The sequence below is a fragment of the Cyprinodon tularosa genome, unplaced genomic scaffold (genome assembly GCF_016077235.1).
Source record: "Cyprinodon tularosa strain WSP-4 unplaced genomic scaffold, ASM1607723v1 ctg197, whole genome shotgun sequence".
In the NCBI taxonomy this organism is placed as follows: domain Eukaryota; kingdom Metazoa; phylum Chordata; class Actinopteri; order Cyprinodontiformes; family Cyprinodontidae; genus Cyprinodon; species Cyprinodon tularosa.
The window spans coordinates 3,821,358-3,846,754 of record NW_024038720.1 but is presented as its reverse complement, the minus strand read 5'-3'; the positions used below and the strand labels follow the sequence as shown (position 1 = coordinate 3,846,754).

At 36.2% G+C, this 25,397-nt stretch overlaps 1 protein-coding gene across 1 annotated transcript in view; it reads left to right on the top strand.

The window, feature by feature from the left end:
- LOC119782797 (glypican-5-like) overlaps positions 1-25,397 on the top strand; it is a 176,232-nt gene that overhangs the window by 92,906 nt on the left and 57,929 nt on the right. Inside the window, exon 8 of the mRNA XM_038283955.1 lies at positions 14,666-14,819. Within this exon, the coding sequence (XP_038139883.1) occupies positions 14,666-14,819 (154 nt within the window). The remainder of the gene's footprint in view (positions 1-14,665; positions 14,820-25,397) is intronic.

Genomic DNA, 25,397 nt, shown 5'->3' with positions numbered 1-25,397 from the left:
TAATTACAGACACGCTGGGTTAAAAAAAGTATTTTATTACAAAGAATGAACTTTCTCATTACTATATTACATCACCAGCTCCTATCAATTTAGTAAGTCACAAAATATCTATAAACCTAAATACTCCTCTTAGAGCAGCCAAGAAAAAGATTTTTTAGTGTCTAATTCTAATAATAATAGGGAAACCTGGAAAGTTATTACTTGCAGGCAATAAAAGCAATTCAAAAATATCCTCAACTTGCAAAGATGGAATTTGTTCTTTCATTGAATTTCTTGAAGTGGTGTCAAAGTTTACTGATTTTTTTATTCAATCTTGGAGATTTTTAAGCTTATAAAGTATCTAGACCAAACCTGCACTTTTTACTGTCCAAAAACAATGTTACTCTACAGTACACAGTCACTCGTCGAGCACTAGGACCAAGCAGAAAAAACGCTGCTCAATCTGAAGCCCGCTTCCTTGAGTTTAGACCGCGCACAAGCTCCAATTGGCCCTCATTGGCCCTTTTATATATCTAAATTCATAATGATTTAAATACTATGTGTTTTTTATCTACATGGATAGTTGTACCACAAATTGTCCATTTGTTCATGTCATGCATCCATATATTTTTTCAGTAGAGGGATAGTGGAGATGCAAGAGACAAGGTGAAAACATACAGGGGAGAAAGTTGAATAAATCAAAATTTTGTCCCTGGTATCATGGCTTAGTGCAGTGGTTCCCAAAGATTTTCTTCTGGGCCCCCCTTTGGATTACAATAAAATTTCCACTCCCCCCAACCCCCCGACCCCCCCAAAAAAAAAAAATCAACTGGGCACACACATCGTTCAACCACATATAATAAAACTATACACATATTTTGTTTTCAAACTCCACTGAAGTTTATTTCACACTTCAGGTTGCAACAAAACAAACTACACACCATCTTTACAGTGGAACACTTTTGTGTAACTGTATTTTTTTCATAGTTCTATATTGTAGATTAGAAGAGGATTCTTTGTTGTCTGTGTTATTTTAAACATATTTCTTTTTTTTATTCTATTTGTAACAATATTTAACTCTGCTATCATCTATACATTAAAAAAGCCTCTGTGCAAAATGGAGTGAAAACATGTATCAGCTCCCTGAGAGTTTTTTCTTTGTACTTTAATCCTCCCATCTTTTCAGTGGCTGTAGTGAGCCTGCTTGTTGCTGCAGATCTTCTCAAATCTGGGTTGCAGTGTCACAACTGTCCATTATGCTCAGTCAAGCAAGCGCTGTTTTTTTTTTCTTTTTCTTCATTCATCCATACCGCTTTCCGCGCCCCCCCTGCAATGGTATTGCGCCCCCCCTAGGGGGCGCGCCCCACACTTTGGGAACCACTGGCTTAGTGGATGAAGGCAAGCAGAAAGTAAATGGCTGCAAAAGACTGAAAAATGGAAAAGCTTTCTTTAAGCATCAGTTTTCTTTCTTGAGGTGACAAAACAAAAAGTTTTTTTTTTTTTGCCTCCAAGTATTCATACTCCATGAGAAGCAGGTGGAGAGCTGAGAGTAGAGGTGCAGACAGAAAAAAAGAGCTCAGTATGTACTCTGCAACTGTTTGGAAAGACTGCAAACACCAGGGTGCTACGCCCCACTGGGGTTATTTATAGAGGAAAAGGCAGCAGGATTGACATGTTCGACTGCTTAAACCACCAAAGTTGAACTGAGCGACTATACTTTTAAGTTAGCAGAAGTCCTCCTAAACATGCCTATTTAAACCCTGTCCAATCACACTAGTAGTCAGGTATTCACAAGAAAAAAAGTTCTGCTCAGATGTGTGAAGAACAAGCAACTAGACCTCAAAGACGGAGCTCAGAGAACAAATTCACATTCGCTAGGGGAGTGAAAACAAATGTCTCGGTTCTTGTGGAGTAGCAGCTTTAGACAACCACAGCTTCGATGGAATTGTTTAGATCAAGATATATTCTTCATTTAAATAGCTTAACCAAAGTCTAGGCCTAAGTCATGCTGACAATCTGGGACAAAGGTTAAAAATCTAATCCTCAAAAGGCCCTTTTCATTATCCAATCCAATTGAGCTTTTGCAAAGAGGAACATTTAATTTTCCTAATATGCAGACAAACACTTACATATAAAGTATGAAGATAAGAATTCTGAATACATAACATGCTAAACTTTTCCGATTGTTTTAGGACTGATGACACTATATCAATCAGCAGCAATGTTTTATTAAATGCTTCCCTGCTGATGGAGGGAAAAGTATTTAAAGCAAAATAGTAAAAACATAATTGACTGAAAATGTCTTAGAGGACACACACTAAATAATCCAAATCATTACTTGTCTTAGTTAAATGTGAGTTGAGCTGCTGTGCAGTCCTAAATCGTTTTGTTAATTGGCATTCGAATATAATGAAAAAGATAATTCACGGAAATTACAATGATGTATTTTTATGTGATAGTTTTTAAACTTGGTTTTTAATGTTTTTTTTAAGATAATCAATACATTTTGACACGTATTGTCCGATTCACTCTAACATTTAATGAACTTTGTCATGCCTCTTGTGGTAGTATTGGGATTTGTGCTTTTGTTTATCATGTGTTAGAGTTGAGGTTCTTCATTTCTTCATTACAGAGCCGTAGTTGCTATAAATGGCATCAGTGTAATAAATAACTCTGTGGTTTGTACAAACTTGCATTTCTTTGATTTTCAATCTCAAATCACATATGACAAAATTATTATCTTTTAATTTCAGTCGTGAGAGCTTACTTAGTTTGTGTGCCATCTATTATTCCATTTTAATAAAAACAATAAATAAAATCATTAAGGGGCTCTAGAAAAGAAGCCCTGACATTTCATCTGTATGACAATGAAACAGTGGAACTATAGAGTGAGCCATTACTTAAAAGAGCTTATCGTTTATATGCGGTTCCACATTCAAGTTTGCAAAAAGGATGAAAAATATTCCGTTTTTAATATCAATATAAGATAGTTGGCAAATAATGCTATGCTTATGAGTTGCAGCCCTTTTGTGTGACACATCAGGCACAAGTCAAGAGGCAGCTTGTGTGTTCACAGTTCTTGAGTCTAGTTTGCATGATCATCTCACTGGGAATTGATTTGCAAATAGCTCTGACTGGCATCTTGTTTTAACCGCTGAAGTGCAGAGGAAGTGTGATCCTGCATGTCTGACCTGGATTTCTTTTTTCGGCTTCTGCACCAAACTTCTCCTCTGCTCTTTTAGAAGGTGTTGATCATGTGTTAAAGAACATGCTTTATTGTTTTACACCAGAGAGAGTCTTTTACAGCTATATTAATCTAATTCTCAAACAGCCTTGATACTTAAAACACTTGAGAAATGCCATTATTGAATACTATAATGCTGAATTTTGAGCATTTATTTGTGGTGGATTTTTAAAAAATCCATACAGAAATGCGGGTTAAAACTCAAGGGGTGACTTTACTTGAAAAGATGCTTTTTTCAACATTATGTATGAGGATTCAAATGGTGTCTCTATGCTAATGTTGATATTTAAGAATTTTAATCTGCCCATTGGTAATCCTCTTTATGAATTCTATTCATTTACCCCTGACCTTGACAAGGTATACACCCTGCCCCCAGTTTTCTCCTGGACCAAATGGAAATGCATCATTACTATTCCTCAGCCAAGGCTGAGGGAAAAACACAAAACAGCAAAGCAGTTATTGACAAATCCATCATGCAATCTGAGTGAACAAACTGTGGATTTCATCAACTTGCTCATCAGCAGCTCTTTTGAATGAATTATTTGTTGGCTCCTCTCCTTTTTTGCCTGTCCTCCCCTCTTGATGTGGTAAAACCCATCAAGAATCTATAAGTAGGCCCTGTCCCTGTGTCTCTCAATCAAAATCAGGGGCAAGCAGCCCCTCACCTAGTCTGCCGGCTGAATTATTTACCACTCATTGATGTGGTGGTTGACTAGCAGTTTTGCTTGTGAATTATTCATATCCCCTCTCCTCTTAGTCCAGAGGATTAACACTTAGAATGCATTCAGTTTATGTGTTTTGCTCCTAAATTTGCATACTAAAAAACAGCAGTTGAATGCTACGAAAAACCTAGCCAGGGAGCAAAGACAATCCTATTAATAAGCATGATACACCTCTTTAAACGCGTTGTGTTATAAGCGGCGAAATGTGACGTCCAAATACAGTTTGTTTGATTAATTCCCACAGAGCAGAATGTCAGGACTCTGAGAGCGATTCTTACGGGAAACAAATCCCTAAACATGTGGCACTAAGACAGCATTAAGGTCCCATGGGACACTGCATCGAAAACAGCAATGTGCTGCATAATGATTGGTTTGTTTGTCTAACCCATGCTCATTGTGACATTCATTACACCGTGAGATAAGGGCAGTGAATAAAAACATTCAGAGACAAATCCAGCTAAGCTGCACACCTATAGATAACTTTATCTAAAGTGCTTGCATGTGCTTACAGTCTGAACTGCTGCTTCTGCAGCAGCAGCATAATCCTCTGTGTTTAATTGAAGCATTCCAACTCCATCCTTTCAGCTAAATGGAAATACTGTTATTTTGCCTGTTTAGGGGAATGTGGCACAGATACATGAAATGGGAAAAATATAATTGCAACAGGTTGCATTGGAGGTTCATTAATAAATGAGTTATGAAATATTTCTTTAAAAAGTTTTTAAATATGTTAAATAGAAAAAAAAATACTATATTAAAAGTGGTGCTGCATAAGTCACAATCTCCAACTCTTACGAAAATTGTTGCTTTACTCTTTGGGGGGTTCAACCATGTCTTAAATATCCGGTTTTCTTGGTTTAAAAAGACTTTCTTATCAATACCTGAATAATATCTCAATGGATATTTTTTTTTGTTACTAAAATGACGTGATTAACAGTTGACCAGATGTGCACAACTGTCCTTTCTCAGCACAGGGGTTGATGCAATTTTTTTTCTAATCTACTTAGAGTTTTAGAAACAGCCTTAACTCTGGGTTCCTCTCATGAAAGTGAATGAACCTTCTGTCTACCTTCTTTCTTAACCCATTGACTTACCACTCTGGGAATGCCCCCCCATCTCTCTTCTTCTCCTGCACTGCCTCGGCTAAGAGAAATTTAGCTTCAGGCATTACTGTGGCTGAATTCAGCCGCTTGAATTGATACAGCTCAAAACTACCATGACCTTCTGACATGTCTTTTGCTTCAGGCGACTGTGGAAGAAGCAGACTTCTATAAAAAAAAAAAAAACTCTTTGCAGCAAAGGTGCCTTGTTCCCTTTTTCTTTTTGTACAAACATGAGCAAAGTTACCCTCAATTATCATTTTTCCAACTGATTCTTCTTTTCTATAATTTTCTCTTTAAAGGTTGTCTTTTGGGTTTCCCTGTATGATACTGAACTTCTTTACCTTAGTGCGCATTGTTAGAATATACATGAGGTTGTTTGGTTATTAAAACATGAAGCTAGATTAAATCAAATTGATGACTAAAAAGACTAATGGTTTTGGAGATGGAGGAGAGTTAAAAAGAGGAGGCATTGCATTTATTCAGAAGCTGTTTGGTGAAGTACAGCAAGCTGTAATTTTTCTCAGTAAATGTAGTTTTATGGGGACTATTAAAACATTTTTTTCCTCAGATGTCTAAGTAATAGTCCAAGTATATAAAAAAGTGAGTATATGAATAAATCAAGAGCAAATATTGTAAATAATGAAATTATGTAGAATAATCCTTGATTACTTAGGGAACAAGTACTGGATTTATTGAAATGCTTAGTGGAACATTCAGTTTTGCTTTTATTCACTTTACTTACGCAGTGCCAATTCAATATAAATATTTCCTAAAGCCTAAAATGGCAATGCAGTCCGATCATAAAGACAGATTGAAAGTCAATTTCTTGCATTCAAATTGATCCTAGTTACCTCACAATGGAGTCAAGTTCAGTTTATTATCCCAAATGGAATTGAAGTTTTCTATCCGATTTTATCGAGTCCTCATGAGAAATATAAAGGAGAACAAAACACATTTTATCTACTAACAACAACTGGGGCTTTAAAAAGATCGACAAAAGACAATGTGTCTCAAAAGCAGAAACTGAGACACATTGATCAGACAGTACTTTATTAGTAAAACTGAAATAACTGATGGATATAATAATATTTTTTTTTTTTTTTTACAAATGTAGGATTGAATATAGCTTAAAATGAGCTGTTAATTGTTTCTCATTTGATACATTATTATGTTTGGAATAAATTAGCTGATATTAAGTTGCACATACAGAGGAAAGTATTGCTTCATAATTTGCTCTTGATTTGAGGGATTTTCTTGGTTTTGTTTGTGTTTAAGCTGCTTGTGTTTTCCATACTTATTCCTTCTTATTCCATCTTTCATTCAGCTTAATTATACATAACTTCCATTGTGGACCTATTTATTTTTTAAATATCTTTGCATGCATGGCCTGACATTTGGTCTAAATGTCACATCGTTTGCCACATTAGTAATTAATTAACTGAAGAAAACATTACAGTTATTTGGCCATGTATTGTTTTTATTCACACTTATTTTTACCTTTCGCCTTTATTTTTTAATTTACTAATGTACAGCACAGTCAGTTTAGTAAAATTAAGATGCCCCATTGCAAAGCAGTTTTATTTGACATAGTGTTTATCTCATATACATTAGGATTTACATGAAGAGTAGGAATATTGAGCTCTTTGGAGACAAAAATGAGCAAAAATTGAATTGCCAACACTTCTAAATTCTGTTCACTCTGACTTTCTGGTTTCTTCCGGCTGATGCACTTTGTGTGGATAAATATACTATAAATGTAGGTTCTATCAAGAGGAAAATGGATAATGACGTGTGCGTACCCAAGGAGCCAGCACATCACCTGACCTTTTTTTGTGCTCTGATATGATCATTGTAAGATCTGTCCCCCAATCTCATGTTTAAAGAGTCTTGGACTGGTTCAAAGAGAATACTAAAGAGCCTAAAAAGCTAGTCAGAAGTAGGTTCCTACCTCTTAGATCTCTAAGGACGAGTCATTTTGACAGATGAATCCATAGTCGTTTTTAAAAGATAGATCAATACATACTTTCAGTTTCCTCTGATCATTTGATCGTTTTTGCAACCCGATGTGATTGTTGTCTATAGAACAGAATGCATCTCCAGGATGAATATAATGATTATACCCCTATATTTACAGCATAGCAGTCACACTGTTACATTTTAGCAAATGCACTGCAGATTATGAGGTTGCAAATTGCATCTGGCACCAGAGTGAAAATGTGAAGCATTAGACTCGAGCATGATGACAACGTTGTGTATTTTCTTGGCACACCGAATTTGAGAGGAGCATTTAGGTTTTGTGCTTTGAATGACTCAAGCGATTAAACCAAGCACATTCATCCAGAAGTAAATGAGTGAATTTGGAATAGTAGTGTTGTTAAATTTTTGCTTTCTCCCTTTTTTTTTTTTTTTATCTGCAATGACGGATGCCAATATTTGCGCTAATAAAACTGTTGAACTGTGTTGCTCTCTACTGTGAACAAGCAAGAAAGCAAGACAACAGCCTGTATCGTTAAATGATACTTCAAGAAAGAAAACACTCAACAGACCAGTTGTTTACTTTAAGGCACACATATAATGTTTGTATGTGTGTTTGTTTATTTGTGGTTAATATTCATTATTTTAGCTACCTGTGAGGAGAAACAGCCTCTGACATGGGTGGTGCATGATTTAATGCTCCAGTAGCATTTTCCAGATGGCAGAAGGGAGACTAAAAATTGTGTGTGTGTGTGTGTTTATGGCTTGATGACTGGTTTCCTTAATTATGCTCCAGGCTTTCCCTCTGCAGTGGCAATGAAGATATCACACAGCCACAGTTTCCAGTTCTGCACAGTCCTGTACAGACCAGTACAGTATTAAGTAGTAATTCATTTTCACTGATGGTTCAGCATCCACTTTTATGCTGAAGTGATGATAGTGAAGCAAAGCCTCAATTTTTATACCAAAGCTTTTTAGACAATCCAGAAAATGCACTTGCTGTGTTTTCAGAGAGACATTGATGGAAGTAGCTGTTGTAAGAAGGTATGTGATGTAAATGGAATAACATTTCAGATGCATTGTGCATTGTGGAGTTTTCCAAGGGAGTTTGTTTAATATATTTTCACAGCAATTAGGCCCAGTTAAATGACCAGTATTAATAAAGCATTTATGAGATTTTTGACTTTGAAGTCTGCAAAGTTAATGGCTTTCTCACTCCACTGAAGCAAGGTCTTATCCACTCTTACCTTGATATTTTAGATGCTTTATGCAGATGTCTGTTGATCTAAAAGAGAACGGCGGGATATGCACACTGACTGTTTTGTGTATAGCATTCAGGACCTCAGCTGTGGTTGATTCTTGCAGTGTCTTTCACAGGAATGCGCCATAAATCTGTAACAACTGATGTAAGTATGCCTCAGAGAATATGGTTGTAATAAAACACTTTTTATTTCATGCCGGGTGAGCATTCAAGATTTTATTCCTCACGGTTTAGCAGCAGAATTGGAACGGTTTGTTTGTAATTAACTGCAGAACAAATAATATTTTCTCTGCTTCTGAGAAATTAAAGCTAATTAGAAGCAAATGATTTTGAATGAAAATACTACTGAGACAGGAGTTTAGAAATGTTATTCTACCCCTGATTATTTTATTCACATTTTCTAATAACTAATCAACAAACATTAGTGGTATTTTAAATGATTGGGTTGTGCATAATTAGAAAGCAAGCAAAATTACGTTGCGCTCTTTTGCAAATTATTTTACTATTAAAACCTGGAAATAATGAAATGCATTTTGAAAACACCTCCCTTTAGTCTGACATCCCCTATAAAACCTAGTCTGCCGATCACCTTTAGAAATCCCTTAATAAGTAAATTGGCTGAACCTTCGTTTAATTTACTTTAGAGCAGACACAACTGCGTGTGATAATCTCAACGTTTAATCAGATATTGTTTATTGACAACCTGCTGTGGAGGTCAATTTGATGTTTCTGATGTCTGTCTCCGTGGCTGTGAGGTCCACTGTGGGGATCAGTTCTGGGAAACTGCAAAGTTCAGACCTTTGGCTAAGACCTCCTTTTCAGGCTGGGTGAGGGTCCTGTCAGAAACATTCTTAACCCACTTATCTGTGAAGTTTTGCTGAGTAGGGTTGGTGTTCCCGCTAGCGGATGTGAGTTCCTCTGAGGTGGTCTGTCTGGACTGGAGGAATGAACGTTTTTGACGTTCACTGTCTTTGTTATGCTGGGTCTGCGGGAGTGGCGGCCTAGTGGTTAGGGCATGGGGCTTTGAATCCTGAGGTTGTGAGTTCCCCGGGTGCCGCACAATGGCAGCCCACTGCTCCCCAAGGGGATGGATTAAATGCGATAATTAATTTCGTTGCTCTGTACTCGTGACAGTGGAATGACAATAAATTTAAATTCTATTCTACTTAGAGACGGAGGAGAATGACATCCCTGGGAAGTGCTGCGGAGAGTCGCTCTCCTGTCTGATCATGTTTCCCTTTCAGAGCGCCAATGGTGGAATGTATTTATCTGATGCGTTCCTTCAGCAGCTGGTGCTGTGCTTTCAGAAGGATCTTCCCAGCTCTTTGACCTTTCACTGTGAAGCAAAGGTGTGAACTCTTCGGCATGACATTGTGGCATCTGCATCTTAGTTTGAAATGCAGGTGGTTTCTGTAGACCTGGAAATTCTCTCATACTCCTGCACCAGATAAAGGATGTCTATCAGATTAGTAACATACAGTACCTGTTAATATTCTCAGCCATCCAGGTCATAGTCAAGCTTGAAAAATTTAAGTTTAGGTAACTGGACATTAAGTTTTCAAGAAGACGTGACACGTATTAGCTTAATTCAAGATAAATGAAATGATTTAACAGGTCGGCAGCACTTGGTGTATGTATCACTGCCCTGTGCAGACTGCCCTCTTCAAAACCTACCTATGCAGCTTCAGAGATTTGTATCTATCGCTTAATGAGTCATATGACCCAGAGGTCCACTTTATAGGAGTCTGAGCCCCCTTAAACATGAGAGCTAATTAAGGTAACAGTTGATAGACAATACAACAGATAAGAACCTAATTTGACATAATTTTGGTTCTTGGATTAGTTTGTGCATCCTTAGTTTGAATTGTTCACTTGAATTGTATTTTATTGTAGCCAAACCAAACAGCAGGAATGAAAAAAAGAAATAAATAAAAACAACCTGTAATGTGTTGTACATAATCTATGTTTGCACTAAACATGTGCCGTCAGTTTCAAGTGACAACTTACAAGACTTTGTATTTTTCTACTGTGGCAGAACGTTATTTCTTCTGAGGTCTATAAATTACAGAGAGGAGTTTCTCTACTTGTACATGCAGTCATGGAGCCTTTTCTTAGCATTTTTCTTGACAGGTAAATTGGTCCCACTGCAACTTTGCCTCTTATCAAAGTCAGAACCACACTATGTGATAAGAGTTGCTTAAATCTCACCTTTGAAAGTAATAATGGTTTCTGTATGAACTTAATTCGGCTGTACGTTAAAACCCTCAAATATAGTTCTTCTTCATGTAATGGACTTTATGTAACACTGTAATCTTAAATTATATATGTTTCAAATAAATCAGAATATACAGTGTAGTGAATGATGAAAAGAATAAACTAATGAAGGTGTTATTTGTGAAGAGAATGCTCTGTCAATCATTTATTTTTCAAGCTTGCTGTGTAACCTTAAAAAAATCTCAGAACATTATTTGATGGCTTAATTTACAGAAGAAATCCCTGCGTATTTTTCAAAAAGCTGTCGGTGTCATTGCTGCCGGCTAGAGGGCAGTTATTAAGTAAACTCATTGACATCTATTATACTGTCTCTAATGTTCCACTCTCAAAGAGTACCACTGAAAAGATTTTGCAGAAACATTTTTTTATCATTATGTCTAGTCATGTTAGCTCTAAATTATTTCAAAAGAAAAGAAAATTCCCCATTAGCAGAGGATCATACTGAGTGTGAAGCAGTGCAGTTTATCTGCACATGTGTGGCTATTTTTGTGAACAGAGTAATTGGTTTATTTGGTCATTATGTACTCTCTACACAGTGCAATAACAGCCAGAGGCTAGCTGAGGGAGGTGGGGGCTGTGTGGAGTCAGAACAAATCAAAGCACCTGTCTCAAGGCCAGTGTTACACATGACCTTGTGTCATTCAAAGAGATGAGGCTAATAACACAGTTAGGAAATACAGGCTCGCTTCATCGTGTGTCAGTGAGAACAATGCGGCTGCTCAATCTGAACACTGAACAGATACTTCCTCTGCCAAAAAAAAGCAAAGAAATCAAAACGATAGGACAGTGTTAATCAGAACTTGGCTGTGAAATATTTCTAAGACTTGTTTAATTATTCACTTCTCCTTGGCACAAGAAACGTAATCTGCTGACGAGAATAAAACAAAAACAAAGCCGCAGAGTATATGTCAAAACATCCTGTCAATACACCTCTGTACCTCAGGATTTACTGAGAATTACCAAAACAGAAGGATGTAATTAGAAAAAAACAAATTCTTGTTTATGAGGTGAATTCAGACTAAAGTTTTACTTAATTCTCTTTTCCCACTGTATTTAAAATTCCTATAAAGCAGTCTTATTAAATAAACATAGCTGGTCAAACAGGGATCTGTAGTTTAACCTGTCTTTTTACTGCTAGGTAATACTGCAAAACGACTAAAAACAAATAATTGTTTGTCTCTCAATACTTTTTGGCTTCTGCTCTGCTCTGCTTAGGTCTGGAGTTGTGCTCTAATGCTTTCAAATAGCCCTATTCATAAGCAACAATTTTTTGAACCATCAACCTAAGAATGATTTTCTAATTTACTTTTATTTTTTCCGTAACTGAGGAACTCAATTTTATAGTTGCCTTTTATTTATATTGTTAGGGAAGACATATTTTGAGCACATATTTTCAATTCTCCCTTTAAAAAGAGACTCAGCAGGTTATACAGTAGGAGTCAGTGTAAGTATTTTGATGTGACGTGATGAGCCTCTTAAATAAATCTACGTCTATGTTTCTGTTTGAGATGTTAAGTTTATCCTATATTACAAAACCTATTTCTTATATATGTCAAAAAGAACAGTATATACATGTTTTATCTTTAATTAAGGGGGTATTTTATTTGTTGGAATATTTAAAATTAGAATTTCTCATTTTGCTTTTAAAGGGGGTGCAATAACATTTCTTAACAGTCTTTGCTGTGTATCTGACTTTAAAGCGTATTTTTATTAAAATAAAAATGTAATGATTTTTTTCTCAGAGAAAGATCAAACAGGTGTTAATGAACTAGTTGTATGAAACTGCTTACTTCATGTCTTTTCACAGACTTTATCTGAGAAAAAGGCTGTGAATCAGAATTAATTCCTTTGGTTTGGTTTTGAAATCAGCTCAGAATTTTCAGTTGTAAACTACACAAAGACATTTATTAAGTTATAAATTGTGTCCTAAACCTGTGTCTAGCCACCCTATGACGAAACAATGATCAGTTAGCTTCTGTTTGATAATAGCTTCAACGGTTTTTGAGGAACAGATTAAAATTGCTCTAATTCCTTTTTGAAAAATAGCTAAACCCCAGTAAGATTATATCCTGGTAACATTTCCTTTAACTCTTGATGATTTTCTCTGAAAATCTGCATCAAGAATCTGCACTTTTACCAGGCCAGTCTACAGTTACATCAATGTAGGCTTTGATTTGGCGCATTGTAGCTCTGGTTGCAAGTTTAGGGCCGTCTCTCTGGTGGAAAGTAAACTTCTATCCCAATGTTTTTTTTTTTTTTTTGATATATCTGCATTTGTGCATTTCTATCAACTCTGACCATCTTTCTTGTACTTGTTAAAGAAAAGTGTTTCACTCGAAGGACTGTTTTTTTTTAAGTTGGTGAACATGCTGTACCTAGTTTTCTCCCCTGGATAGCATTTTAAATGCAGATACTAAATTTCAGGTTCATCCAGTGTGTATAGGCGAGCAGAGTGTTTATAAGGCTGATGATGAACTAAAAACAGCATCCAAACCTGCTACCATTGTCACCCACTTTTCCCTAAGTGCTGATTCAGAAGCATGTTTCCTGTGATCTAATTTTTCTGCTGCCAAGCTTAAAAAAAGAAAAGAAGAAGCCTGATGACTAATGATGTTGGTTTTTCTTTACATTTTTAGTCCCTAATCCCCAATTCACATTAAACGCAGTCTTTGATCTACGTTTAAAATCAGCTTTCACAAAATGAATGATGAGCAGAAGATTTTATGTGCAAGCATTGTTTAAGTTTTAATTATTCTGATTTTGATCGGTTATAACAGCAAGGTTTCTAAAGTCAGAGTATGGTTGAACTTTTATATTTCAGCTGGCTACATTATAAGTTAACTAAGTGGGCAAAATACCTTTTTTTAATGAGATCTTTAGACAATTTGTTCTAATTTAGAATTATGTTTTAGAAAAAACTGCATTTGGTCGTAAAATTGATAAAACTGGTTCATACTATCACATTTTTACAAGAGCCTGATCTGATGTTAAGGCAGCTCTCCAGTGAGCCGTGTTCTCCCTCTATTTTCTTCAGAGGACGATGATATTTTATTTACACTTATATTTGTGAATGTGAGAAATAACACTGCTCCTTATTTATAAACAGGTGTTGCACACAGTTTTTTATGTGGAAAAATGAATAAAAAAATAAAAAGGAATCTGTAAACCTTAAAACTCCCCTTATGTATTATTTTATATTATAAAGAAAGCCCAGTCCAAAGCCTGGAAACTGCAGACAGAAAGTTTTCTCCATGGTACATTCAACATTTTGATCTATTTTTACCATTGCGTGAAAAGAAATTTCATAGAAGCCACAGTAACAGAAATGGCCTGAGAGTCCAAATCTGTCCATCATCTAACATGTTACCATTTAGCTGTGGAGACTCTACGCAGTCTTATATACGTTCCATCTGAGCCTTGGAAAGCAACATAGCCTCTGTCCCTTGTCTGCCAATTGTAAGCTTCAACGGTAACTAATTGCCACAGTTCTTACTTTTCTGATCAACACAGGGCATTCTGTCTTGTTCCCAATCATACAACAAGAATTAAAATGAGCCAATTAGTGTGTGTGAAGCTAACCTAGTCTTTGATTGAGATTCTGCAGCACAGCAGTACAATAAGAAGTGGAGCTGCCCTGTGGGCCATAGGGACCAATAACAATGAGCGTCATGCTGTGGGTTCATTTATACTTGTGTTAGTGAGTGTATTGGTTAGAATTATTTTACGTTCATCCCAAGTCTATTGTTTTTAAGTCTTAACTTTTGTTTGTTGCACATAAAAATCTATGGATATACTTTTAGAAAATAAAAGGTTTAGTTTGCATTTGATTTTAAACCATGGGGTTCTGGGAAAAATGTATTAATGTGTTTTATTTTATAAATAAATAACAAAAAGGTGAGTTTCTCTTAAATTTGAGTATTTTAAACTGTCTTTGCCATTAGATAACATTCTCTAGTGTACTGTGATGCAAATTTCCATTTGATACACAAATTCCTTTCATAAGATATAAGCGCTGTAAAACGCAAAATCATCAGTACTTTAGCTAAAAAATAGAAAATGTTTCTTTTTAGCTATTTTTTCTAACGTTGCATTGCTTTTTGACTTTCAGTTGCTGCAAGGTAAGACGATCCCTAAACTTGGCTCCCTGGACCAGATTGAAGCAGGAAGTGGGGATTCAGAAGGGCGTTACAGCGGTGACTGTGATGATGAGGATGGGTGTGCAGGTTCAGGTGGGAGTGAGATTACCAGGAAAGTCTCCAAACGTAAGTCACATTTTATAATAACATTGACTAAACCTTGAACTGACATATTTGTCTTGAGATAAAACAGACAAATAATTAACAATCTGCAAACTCACCTTAAAGTTTTATTGCACACAAAATGGTATTAATTGAATAACTAAATTAAAATTGTAAAAAAAAAAAAATCCTACCACATTCTTTTCCACGGTATTACAAAGAAGTGGTTTCTTTATGAGTAAAGAAAGCAAAGATAGTTACATGTTTTTTTTTTTTCCAAAGGACTGGTTCCAGTCTCATTTTATGACAGCAGTAATAATAGTCATTAAAGATGATAGTTGCTATGGGGACATTATTGCAATCAAGGCCTGTAACTTGAAAAATTATTGCTCCTCAGCGGTTCAGCAACCTTCGATGAATCACAGCAGCAGAGCTCCTCTCTCCATTTTGTTACCTTTTGCACTTTTCTTTTAGCACTTATAGATTTTCCCTCTCCTCGCTCCTCTACTCTCCATCAGACACGCTAACAACCTGATTAATTACCTCTCTCACTTTGCCTATGGCGACTCCAAGGAAGCTGGGGTCATCCAAACACACCATTCTATCCATGAAAATGTTTCAGCCGCTTAGGTTCAGGAAAGCTGCTTAACAATCACTCATCTGAAGCTGTCGGGAGGCTCTGACATTTATCACCCATTACAGCTGAGCCGCCCTTTCCTTGTCATAGGCCAGATCAGCCTGCCTCCTATATTTATATCCCGCTGTCTGCTGTGACCTCTGTTGAACATCAGTCCCCTGGTGCCTGACCCTCAAAACAACACACGGTTTCCTCCAGCAAGGGACTTCTTCTTAGTCCCTATGGGACTGAATGGCAACTTCTACAGCAGGCATACATTTAGGCTAAATATTTTTTACAGTTTGCAACGCGCCTTTTTAAATAATTTTTTTAAATCTGGGAACTGGAAGTTATGATGTTAAGACATTTTCTGCTAAAACAAATATGTTCTCCTGGTTCTTTAGTAAGTGTTCATTCCACAATATACCAATGATGACAAAATAAAATGGCAAACTGGTTGACCAATGTGTCGAGCACTAATAAGATTATTGAAAAATTTCTTAAACCATTTTTATTGTAATTTTTCTTGGGAAAATTACAATTTTGATCATTTTTTAATTTGTTTTCATATATTCTTTCTAAATTCTATTGTGCTATATTTGACACATTTCCAACATTAAAAAAAAAAATTTACTGTTGTTAAAATGATCTGAAGATGCCACGAGTTAAGTTACTGTTACAACAGTGACAGTTATTACTATAGAGCTCAAAGCCGGTGAAAGGCGCACACTCCTCCAAATTGTGCACAATGACTGCATGCTGGGAAACGCAGCAAGTTTTCAGGCAGGGATTCAACTGTCAAAGAGAAATTAGGGTATTGCTTTTATTAATCTAGTAAATATTGATGATAATTGTTTTTATTTCTGTTAAAATACTCTGTCCAGGGTGTACCCCAGTTCCGACACAAAGACCACTGAAACAAGGGGATGAAGGGTTAGTTTAAGATGTTCTTTAAATAAGTGGTCCTCCTAACTGTCAATCATTTTGGTGATATGTTTACGTACGGCCGTCCAATTTCTCGTCCCTATTTCCACTTACCGGTGGTGAGTCTGACATAGTGGAAAAAATTGCAAATCTTATTTTGGAAAGTAAGCTTGTATAAGCGATGCAAACAGCAACTTTTAAACAGAGCGTGCATGAGGAGAAATGGGCTCCTGCATGCGCTCACACGCGTTAAGTAGGCAATCCCTCTCGGGAGCAGGTACAGGGTCGTGCATGTGTATTTCTTTTTAAAGTGAAGAGGGCGGGTCTTTTCAAAAATTCACGAAAATCCCCCATTATACCTGTAATATTATATTTTACAATCATACATTTTGAAGTAATTACATTCATTCATGCCATTTTCAGTGACTTAATCCCACAAGTGAAGCACATTACATAAATTAATCATGCACTGACACTTTCAAGCCTTTATTACTTTTAATTATGAGGAGTTCTCTGCCCACAGCTTTTAATGAAAACACAACATTTAAAAGCAGGGTATTACAGATGACAAAATCACTTTTGATAGAGAAATGCAGGCTGAATAAAAAGCATGTTTGACACCTGCTAAAAGTTATTTTCAAAAGGTGCTTCGTTTGACAAACGAGCATCATCAGAATGCATATTCAAATTTACTAAATTAATGTACATATCATAGAAGCTTAATCAAATTTCAGATTCGTGTAATTAACTGTAGTAATTGCCTGTGTTTTACACACATTTATTTCATGCGTTGAAATATTGAATGTCAGTTACATGACTTTGAATTTCATTGTTAGCAAAGCTTCTTTAGAAACAGAGCTCATTAATTGGCTACCTTGGGGTTAAAATACTCTGGTGAGATACAGTTTCAATGACTGCTGGTAGTAGTTTTTTTTTAGTGGACGTGCAGCAACTTCAAAACAGGACACCTCAGAGACCAAAATACAGAGGGAAAAAAAGGCACAAATAAGAAAAGTGAAATGCATTTTGAACCACAACCTCTATAATATTTCAACCAACAAACTGAAATATTAAAAGGCAAATCACGAAACTAGCTACAAATAATAAACTAACAAAGGCATTCTGCAAAGATAAGGAATGCACTAGATATATTTTGTGTTGGTTTTCAAAAATGGGTTTGAAAACAGTTTTGACAATATTTATACAGTAAAAACTTTTAAAAAAATAAAGATTCTGTTATAAAATGCAGATATGCAGTATCCAGCCTTTGTTTCATCATTAGTATTCAAGTGAGTTAAAGTGTATTATCTACTGTGATAGATCCAGTTTATCATCAGATTCAGAGCCTAAAGACCATGTATAATTTAATTGGATTTCTTTGTCTGCAGTGATTCATAATATCTCTCTGCTTTGTGGCTTTGATATATATCTGCAGAACATGCAGAGCATTGATTCGGTGATAAAGAAATGAATTGAAATAGCTCAATACTGACACTTCAAGCTAGATTTTTAAGGATTTTCCTCATTAGGTAAAACCATTGTATAGAAACATCATGTATTTGTGAGATCAAATGTAGCAAAATGAGCCGTGTGTGTTTCTGTAATTATCATGGAAACCTAAATGTTTACTTAAAGCAAATCAACTTTAATGTGCTGTTCTTCCATTCCCTGCGTTTCGCTTCAGATTGGTGAATGGTCAGTGGAATATTTCATTATTTTCTGAGAAGCTCAGACTCAAACTATTGAATGCACAGTGAGAAAACAGAAGATTGATTCACTTCATCAGGCTCATTACGGAGGAGCACTGACTCCTCACAGCTCATTGAGCGACACTGACATAGAAAACTCACAGAAAATCAATTAGCACAGATCTAAATTCATAGCATAAGAAGGTTTTCTCAAGACAGACATACTAGTTGAAATAAACATTTACCGCTAATGGTCACAATCTTTTTCAATATATCGATAAAATGTTTAATAAGACCAATTTCTTTTAGATAGTGACTTAATGAAAATCAAATACATTTTTGCTGCTGAAATGAAACATAATTGTTCACAACTCTTAAAATTTATTACTAACAGAGGAGCTTTTATTCTTTTTGTCTTCCAAATTATACTTATTGTATTTTTATATAATATTTAGTGGTCATTGTTTGTTGAATATGTGATCTTTGCAGTTTAGACTGTGTGCCAATTAATTCTGAATAAGACTTTCTAAGCTGAAATAATGAGACAGTTCATTGTTAGATAACTCTATATTTAAGCTCAATAGAATAGTTAATATCTTACTCTCTGTAACAGCAGTAAATGCAGCTGTCTGGTCTTAACTTGTAAAAATTGCAATACAAGATTATAGTCTCTGTTTTGGCTCTATGTAGCTTCACTTTGAATAACATTTAAAGGTTAAGATTAAGATTAAGACTGACCAAGATAACTTTTTACTGTAAATTGTATTTATTTATTTATTTTTTTTTGGGTTATTCCCTAAATAAAACTTTTGAAAACAATTAAACCAGAATCTGAAATGTTGAACTGATGCATCCAATCCTAAGAACAGGGAGATCCAACCTTTGTTTCTTAGGAAATAATGTGACAGCATATCGAGTATTAACCCAGATAAAAGAAATAAGGTCAAGTTACTACTTAGTGTGAAAACCGCCACCTATACCATTTCAGATGTAAATATTCAAACAAGTGTTTATCAATATTAAATAAATACTGTTATATTTTATGTTATGCAAATACAAGAATTTATAAAATTACTCAGTAAAAGAATCGAACATCGAACCAAAAAAAAACTAAAGGCGGAGAGGCTTCTTAGCAGGCTGTAGCTGCCTGCAATTAGGGAAAAAAATATGAGGTTTAGCATTTGTTTATCAGGCATAAACAGTCATCTTTGTACTGATCAAACTGAAACAAACCTGTCTGATTAGAGCATAAAAAAATCGACAATAACAAAAAACGTCAGACGGTGCAATGAGCTGCACTGCAAACAGGTGGGTCATTAGGGTGGCAGGGCTGTCACAATCCTGTTGGGTTATTTCTCTATGCTGCAGTGGTCTTTTTTGGACTGCATAAGGAGATTTGCTTAGCTTTTTTTTTAAAGGAAACTGACATTTTATTGAAGATATTCATCCAAAGACAATTCTTACATTTATTAATGACTTTAATCTTGAACTGATTGGATTTTGATTGTTTTCTGGAGGACATGGGCTTCAAGTATAGATCGTGTGGTGGAACAGCTGATTTTGTTCGTTTATTAAATACAGCTGGCTTGCACAAGTAATCCAGCAGGCTGAGGTATTCATGATAGCTCTCATAAAGAGATACCATAGGATCCAATGTGAATTTTGGAAAGAATGTTTGTCTTTGCTCCTCATCCCTTTTTATTTATTTCATTTAGAATGGAAATGAAAAATGAATAACTGCCCTCCATTTTCTATACTTTTCCATGAAACAAATAAAAAGAAAACAGTTCTTTCATGTATTTTCATTGTTGTTTCAAACTGAACAACACATGATGTACAGATTGTGTGTGAGTGTGTATTTGTGTTTGCGAGAGAAGGAAAAGGCCCTTCGGCATTTGGCTTATTCACCACCGTTCATCTGGTAGAGCAGCGCACAATGGTATGTAGGCATCAGCTCTGATGCATCTGTTGTATTAAGACAGCATTAAACCAGAAAAATAAACACTTTGTGACAATAAGCATTTAATGAACATGAGTGGCTGTGTGTATTCATTCTCCTCACGGGTCAGGTCATGCTCTAGTATTCATGGGTTCAAGGAGGCATTTAAATAGGGATAATTGTGGGTAAAATAGGTTGGTTCTTGGTTCTGAGCTCTCGGAGCTCTCAGAGTCTGGTGCAGATCAAACAAAGCGGGACTGCTGAGCCCGCTCATAATGAAGAGAGAACAGTCTAGTATGTTGTTATGGAATGCTGCTGTCCTCGGGGGACACATTGCCAGATTAGATGGCTACAGGATGGGCTTCTAAACATACATCATGATGAGGTTGAGTGGCACTATAAACCCTGTAGTTAATGTCGCTGATTTTTAGGGTTGGGAATTGAAAAGATTTTCACGATTCCGATTCCCTTTTCGATTCTATGAAACGATTCGATTCTTTTTTCGATTCCAATTTGGGGGAAAAAGGAGAACAAACAGTTTGATTATCAGAATCAACTTTGTTTACTTAACTATTGCACAATCTTACAAACTCAACAAGATCAAGATGTCCACAGGAAATGTGAAACTGGAGTAACATCTGTGTTTAAATGAAAAATAAATATACAAGAACAAACTTAATAACCAACAATGTCTAATAACAAATGATGGGATAATAACCTATTTTAAATAACAAAAAATACTAATTATAAAACAGTAGTAGGGAAAATTAACAGTTATTTTGCAGAAAGATGAGCATATCTGCTTTTTCTGGAAGGATACAGGATCTTTCAGGGCTTATGGTGTCTCCAGCCGTGGAGAACACCCTCTCAGATGGGGTGGAGGAAGCCTGCACACAGAGGTAGTTTTCAGCCAGTCAGATAGCAAGGGCAGCACATCTTGCTTGTTCCACCACCACAGTGTGGCGCTATCCCTGCAGGGGATGGAGGGCAAGCTTTTATAGAGCTGGATTTCCTGATCTACCCTCTGGGCTAAGGAAAGACGGGGCTTTGATTCACAAAGTGACCGCAGCTCGTTGCCTTCCTCCTCGAATAGTTCTTCCAACTTGCGTAACTTGCGTAACTTACGTAAAAAACGTGACGTAAGTCGTGCTCCCCAGAGCCGGTGTAGGTACCAGATTGACTCGGGCTGCCAGATTGACTCGGGGGCCTGCGCCTTTTGATGACGTCACAATACATAATTGTTTTAACGTTTGCACAATTGCGCAAAACATTTTGATTGGTCTGGACAGCTTACTAAAGTAATTATAGCGGGGTGTAGGTTTTATTCGAAAGCGGGATTGCTGTTTGTAAACGGACAATTTTACGAAGACATTCTCCATGGTCCCTGCGCCTTCTGATGACGTCACCGAATTCGCCATGGGCCTTGCGCCTCCCGATGACGTGACATTATGGCAATGCCACTCAAACAAACTACATTGAGCCCGCCGTCTGCATTTGTAACGAGAATAAATTCAGGAGAATGAAGCTAAAGGGATACAAAAAATAAACTTGTAATATTACAAAACCAAAAATACTACGAATACAAAGTATATTCAGAGATTAAAGTCCCTCTGATACTGTTTAAGTGACTGAGAAACTGCAGATTTGCCACATTTAAGATGGCGGACGCTCTGACGCATCTCAAAAGGCGCAGGCCCCCGAGTCAATCTGGCAGCCCGAGTCAATCTGGTACCTACACCGGCGCTCTAGGCTCTGGTGCTGCGGGAATCGAAAAAAGAATCGTTCAGTGAGCTGCCAAACGATGCCATGGAATCGGAAAATACGGAACTGGTTCTTAACAGGAACCGGTTTTCGATTCCCATCCCTACTGATTTTGCTCTTATTTATGTTTCCCATTTACATCAATCTACCCTGAGGAAAATACTATGCATTGTTATTGAGGTGTTGAAAAAGCAGCCCTGTAAAATGGATAAAAACCAAGTGTAAAACTATTATGTCTTATAATGAATCAAATGTATATTTCTTTCTGCATCCATTTGCGCTGATGAATAAATGGACAGGGAGGCTTTTTGCCAGTACATAGTTAAAAAAGCAAGAGTTTGTAGGATGCAATCTGCATTTATATAAATGGCATGTGCACCTTGACTGTTAAACTTAACTGTTAGTTTACTGTGCAAGACTTTAGAGTCACATACAGTAAATAGTAAAATAGTTAAGATTGGCGACGTACTTAAAGATTTATGTTCGTTGCATTTAACCATTCTCAAGCTAGTTTTGATATGTTATTGCAATGGAACTAGAAAAACGTCCCTTATTTGCAAGGTTTGTCCCAACTTCTACAATGTAACAGTACATTGTAAAAGTTGGTAACTTTTCTTCTCAAAGCATAAGCTTTGTATTTCTTGATTATTAATTTTTCCTTAGAAGTTTTTCATTTAGTTAGCTAAGCTGGTTAGCCAGGTTAATTATGTGCAGCACTCAGTTTTAGTTCTGTACAATATCAATCTGGATCTGCTGCCATTGAATCTGTTTAAGGAGACAAGTGAGATTCAGCAGGACTCTTCATAGCTGACTGCTAGTGCTCGAAGCCTACCAAAGTTTGGTTTAAGCCAATCATTGTAAAAACTGAAATACCAGCAGGTGCCGCAAGAAACCACAAAAACTTCTGTTTATAATGCTTTTGTTGTTCCTTGTTCAAAAATGAAATCATGGATTCTGACAAAACAGATGCGATGGCATCCTCCTGTGCTGCCAAGTTTATTTTGTTTTGGCTGTGGACTGGGCTGCTTTTGTCCCAACTTAAAAAATAATACTACAACTTGAGTAAGTAGAAGAATAGATACTGCAGTTTAAAAACACTCTGGTAAAAGTTGAAGTATTAACTTGACCTCTTTCCTTAATTAAAAGTGAAAAAATATGTGTTCCAAAAACTACTTAAAGTATAAAAGTATAAGTTAACCTTTGAAACAAAACAGCCAGATGCCACTATATGAACTGAAAGCTAAATTTTTCGACTATTTCGAAAAATTCTTTGAGATACGTAGGACCAAGGATGAGGGAGGTCTTGTTGGTCTGTCTCCTCTGTCTCCATCATCAGATACGCACTCGCCTGTGTCCAACCTTTCAGACATTTTGACATCTTTTTCTGAATCCTACATTGTACCATGGCAAAGACAATTCACGTTCGCAGTTTGAATAACGTTTGCTTCTGATGATTTCTTCTAGCTAACCAATGAGTGTTTGCGTTATATGACTCATCCAATTACAATAGTTTTCACTAGATGTGGATGGCGCCAATGATCTGCATTGGATGGCGCACATGACCTGAAATAAATATTTATAAACATTAAACCGAAGCCAAGAATAAAGTACAGATATTTGTGCGAAAATGGAATGAGTAGAAGTCAGAAGTAGGAAGAAAATTAAGTAGTGGAGTAAAGTATAGATACCTAAAAAGTGTACTTAAGTACAGTAACTAGGTATTTGACATCTCTGGTTATTGGTTAGATGAACCTCATTCTTCATCTTAAAGATGCAGGTATTTCAGTGTGCCCTTCTGTCTTGGTCAGCCCACCTCATTTACAGATTGACCCACAGAGGTGTTTAAGGCAAATGTGTAACAAATCTTTGGCAATTCTCTAAACAAAGAACAAAATAGTTTTTTTTAGCTTTTTGTTTATTTTTATTAAAGCAGACAAATCAAACTATGTATAGCTAATGGAATGAATGGGAATTCTTGTGGTTCACTCAATCTAAAGGAATGGCTGCTGAATTCACCAATGAATCAACAATGGCATGCACAAATCATTCAATCCCAATAGCATAAAGTGCTTATATTGGACAGTGACAATATGTTTTTCCAGCTTTTTTCTTAGCAGCTTCCGCAGTTGCTGTGTTGTTCTTGAAAATCCAATTGACCTTAGATTTTATGTGTCGTTGAATTAACTATGATGTATATTCATAGTTGACTTTGTGTAAATCAAAGAAATCCCACATTACATTTTAACCTAAAGGATTGTTTGTTTCTTCTGCATTTTACTATAAATCCACCTTGGAAAAAAAAAAACCCTAGCAAAAAAAACAGATGCATTTAATCATTTTAACCCTGCAAAAAAATATGACATTAATGCTCACACATTATGCTTGGAAACCTGTTTTATTGAAAAGCACAAAAATGTTTATTCATGTGCTTTTGATCAAGTACACTGCAGTGAAAGGGATAACAGAAGGTCATTGTGACACAGTTTCCAATTACTTGTTGATTCAACAAAAAAAAAAATTAGGATCTCTCTCAGTTTCTTCTTATCCAAGTGGACTCTTGGATTTCTTTTACTTGTCAGTAATGCCCATAGTGGTAAACAGCTAAGAGGTTTTTCATGCTCTAACCCCAGCCAGCAGCTTGATGCCTTTTATCAGGTCTGGCATCATTTAGCTTCAGACACTGTGACTACTCGCACCATGAGTGCTGGATGGCCAAAAGATGTCTGTCAGACACAGTGGCATCAGGAGAGACAGAAATCGATTTCTTGCAGGTAAGCACAATGTGAGCAAGGGGATAGGCTCCTTTATCTAACGCTTATTAACAAATACTCTCTTGGCATGAGAAATTCAAGTGCTTTCAAGCAACTACTACTATATAAAAAAAAAAAAAACTGTATTTATTTATTATTAGATTGAGGTTGTCTAATTCTAACTCATAATTACGTTACTGTACCGGATAACTATATAATTTTTTTCTCATAACTATTTTATGTTGCATGTGATCAAGTCAAAATCAGAGATCGGAGGCATGGAGGATAATGACGTGTCCTCTTTGTTGAGCATATACAGTAATAGGGCTATCATTGAAAACTGTTAAGAGTTTTCCTACTAGGCCCTACAGCACTCTACTGTGCCCATTAAAAAGATCTTTATCTTCATTACAGTGTAAGATCAAATTAGCTTACCTGCTGTGACTCTTGCCCTCCTCTGCACCAGAAATAATAGGATCAAAGTCATTTACTGTACTGCAGTGTTTCGTAAGCCTTTGGTCAGTGAGTTTTACTGTGTGGACTCTTTAGTGATCATATTACTAGATTAGGTCAACCCTCTGAACCACTTAATTGTGAAGGATTGCATATCATATGCTGTGTTTACCATAGAGGATTACCTCCACGTTTTTTTTATTTATTAAAGATCATTGAAGCATACCTTTAAAAGTTTGTTTCACAAATTGAGAGCTTATTTTATTTAGTAGCTCTGGGACACAGACCTGCATTAATAAACTCTGACAAAAGTATAATCATGCTGCATGGGCGAAACTGACCATATGATAGTTTATCATCAGACAATCATGGTTCCAAACAGTGGAAGCCAGTCTCTAGTATAACTTGAAAGGGAGACTGAAATTCAGACTTACTCATTGTGGAATCCAGGCGCACAAATTACCCATGGAG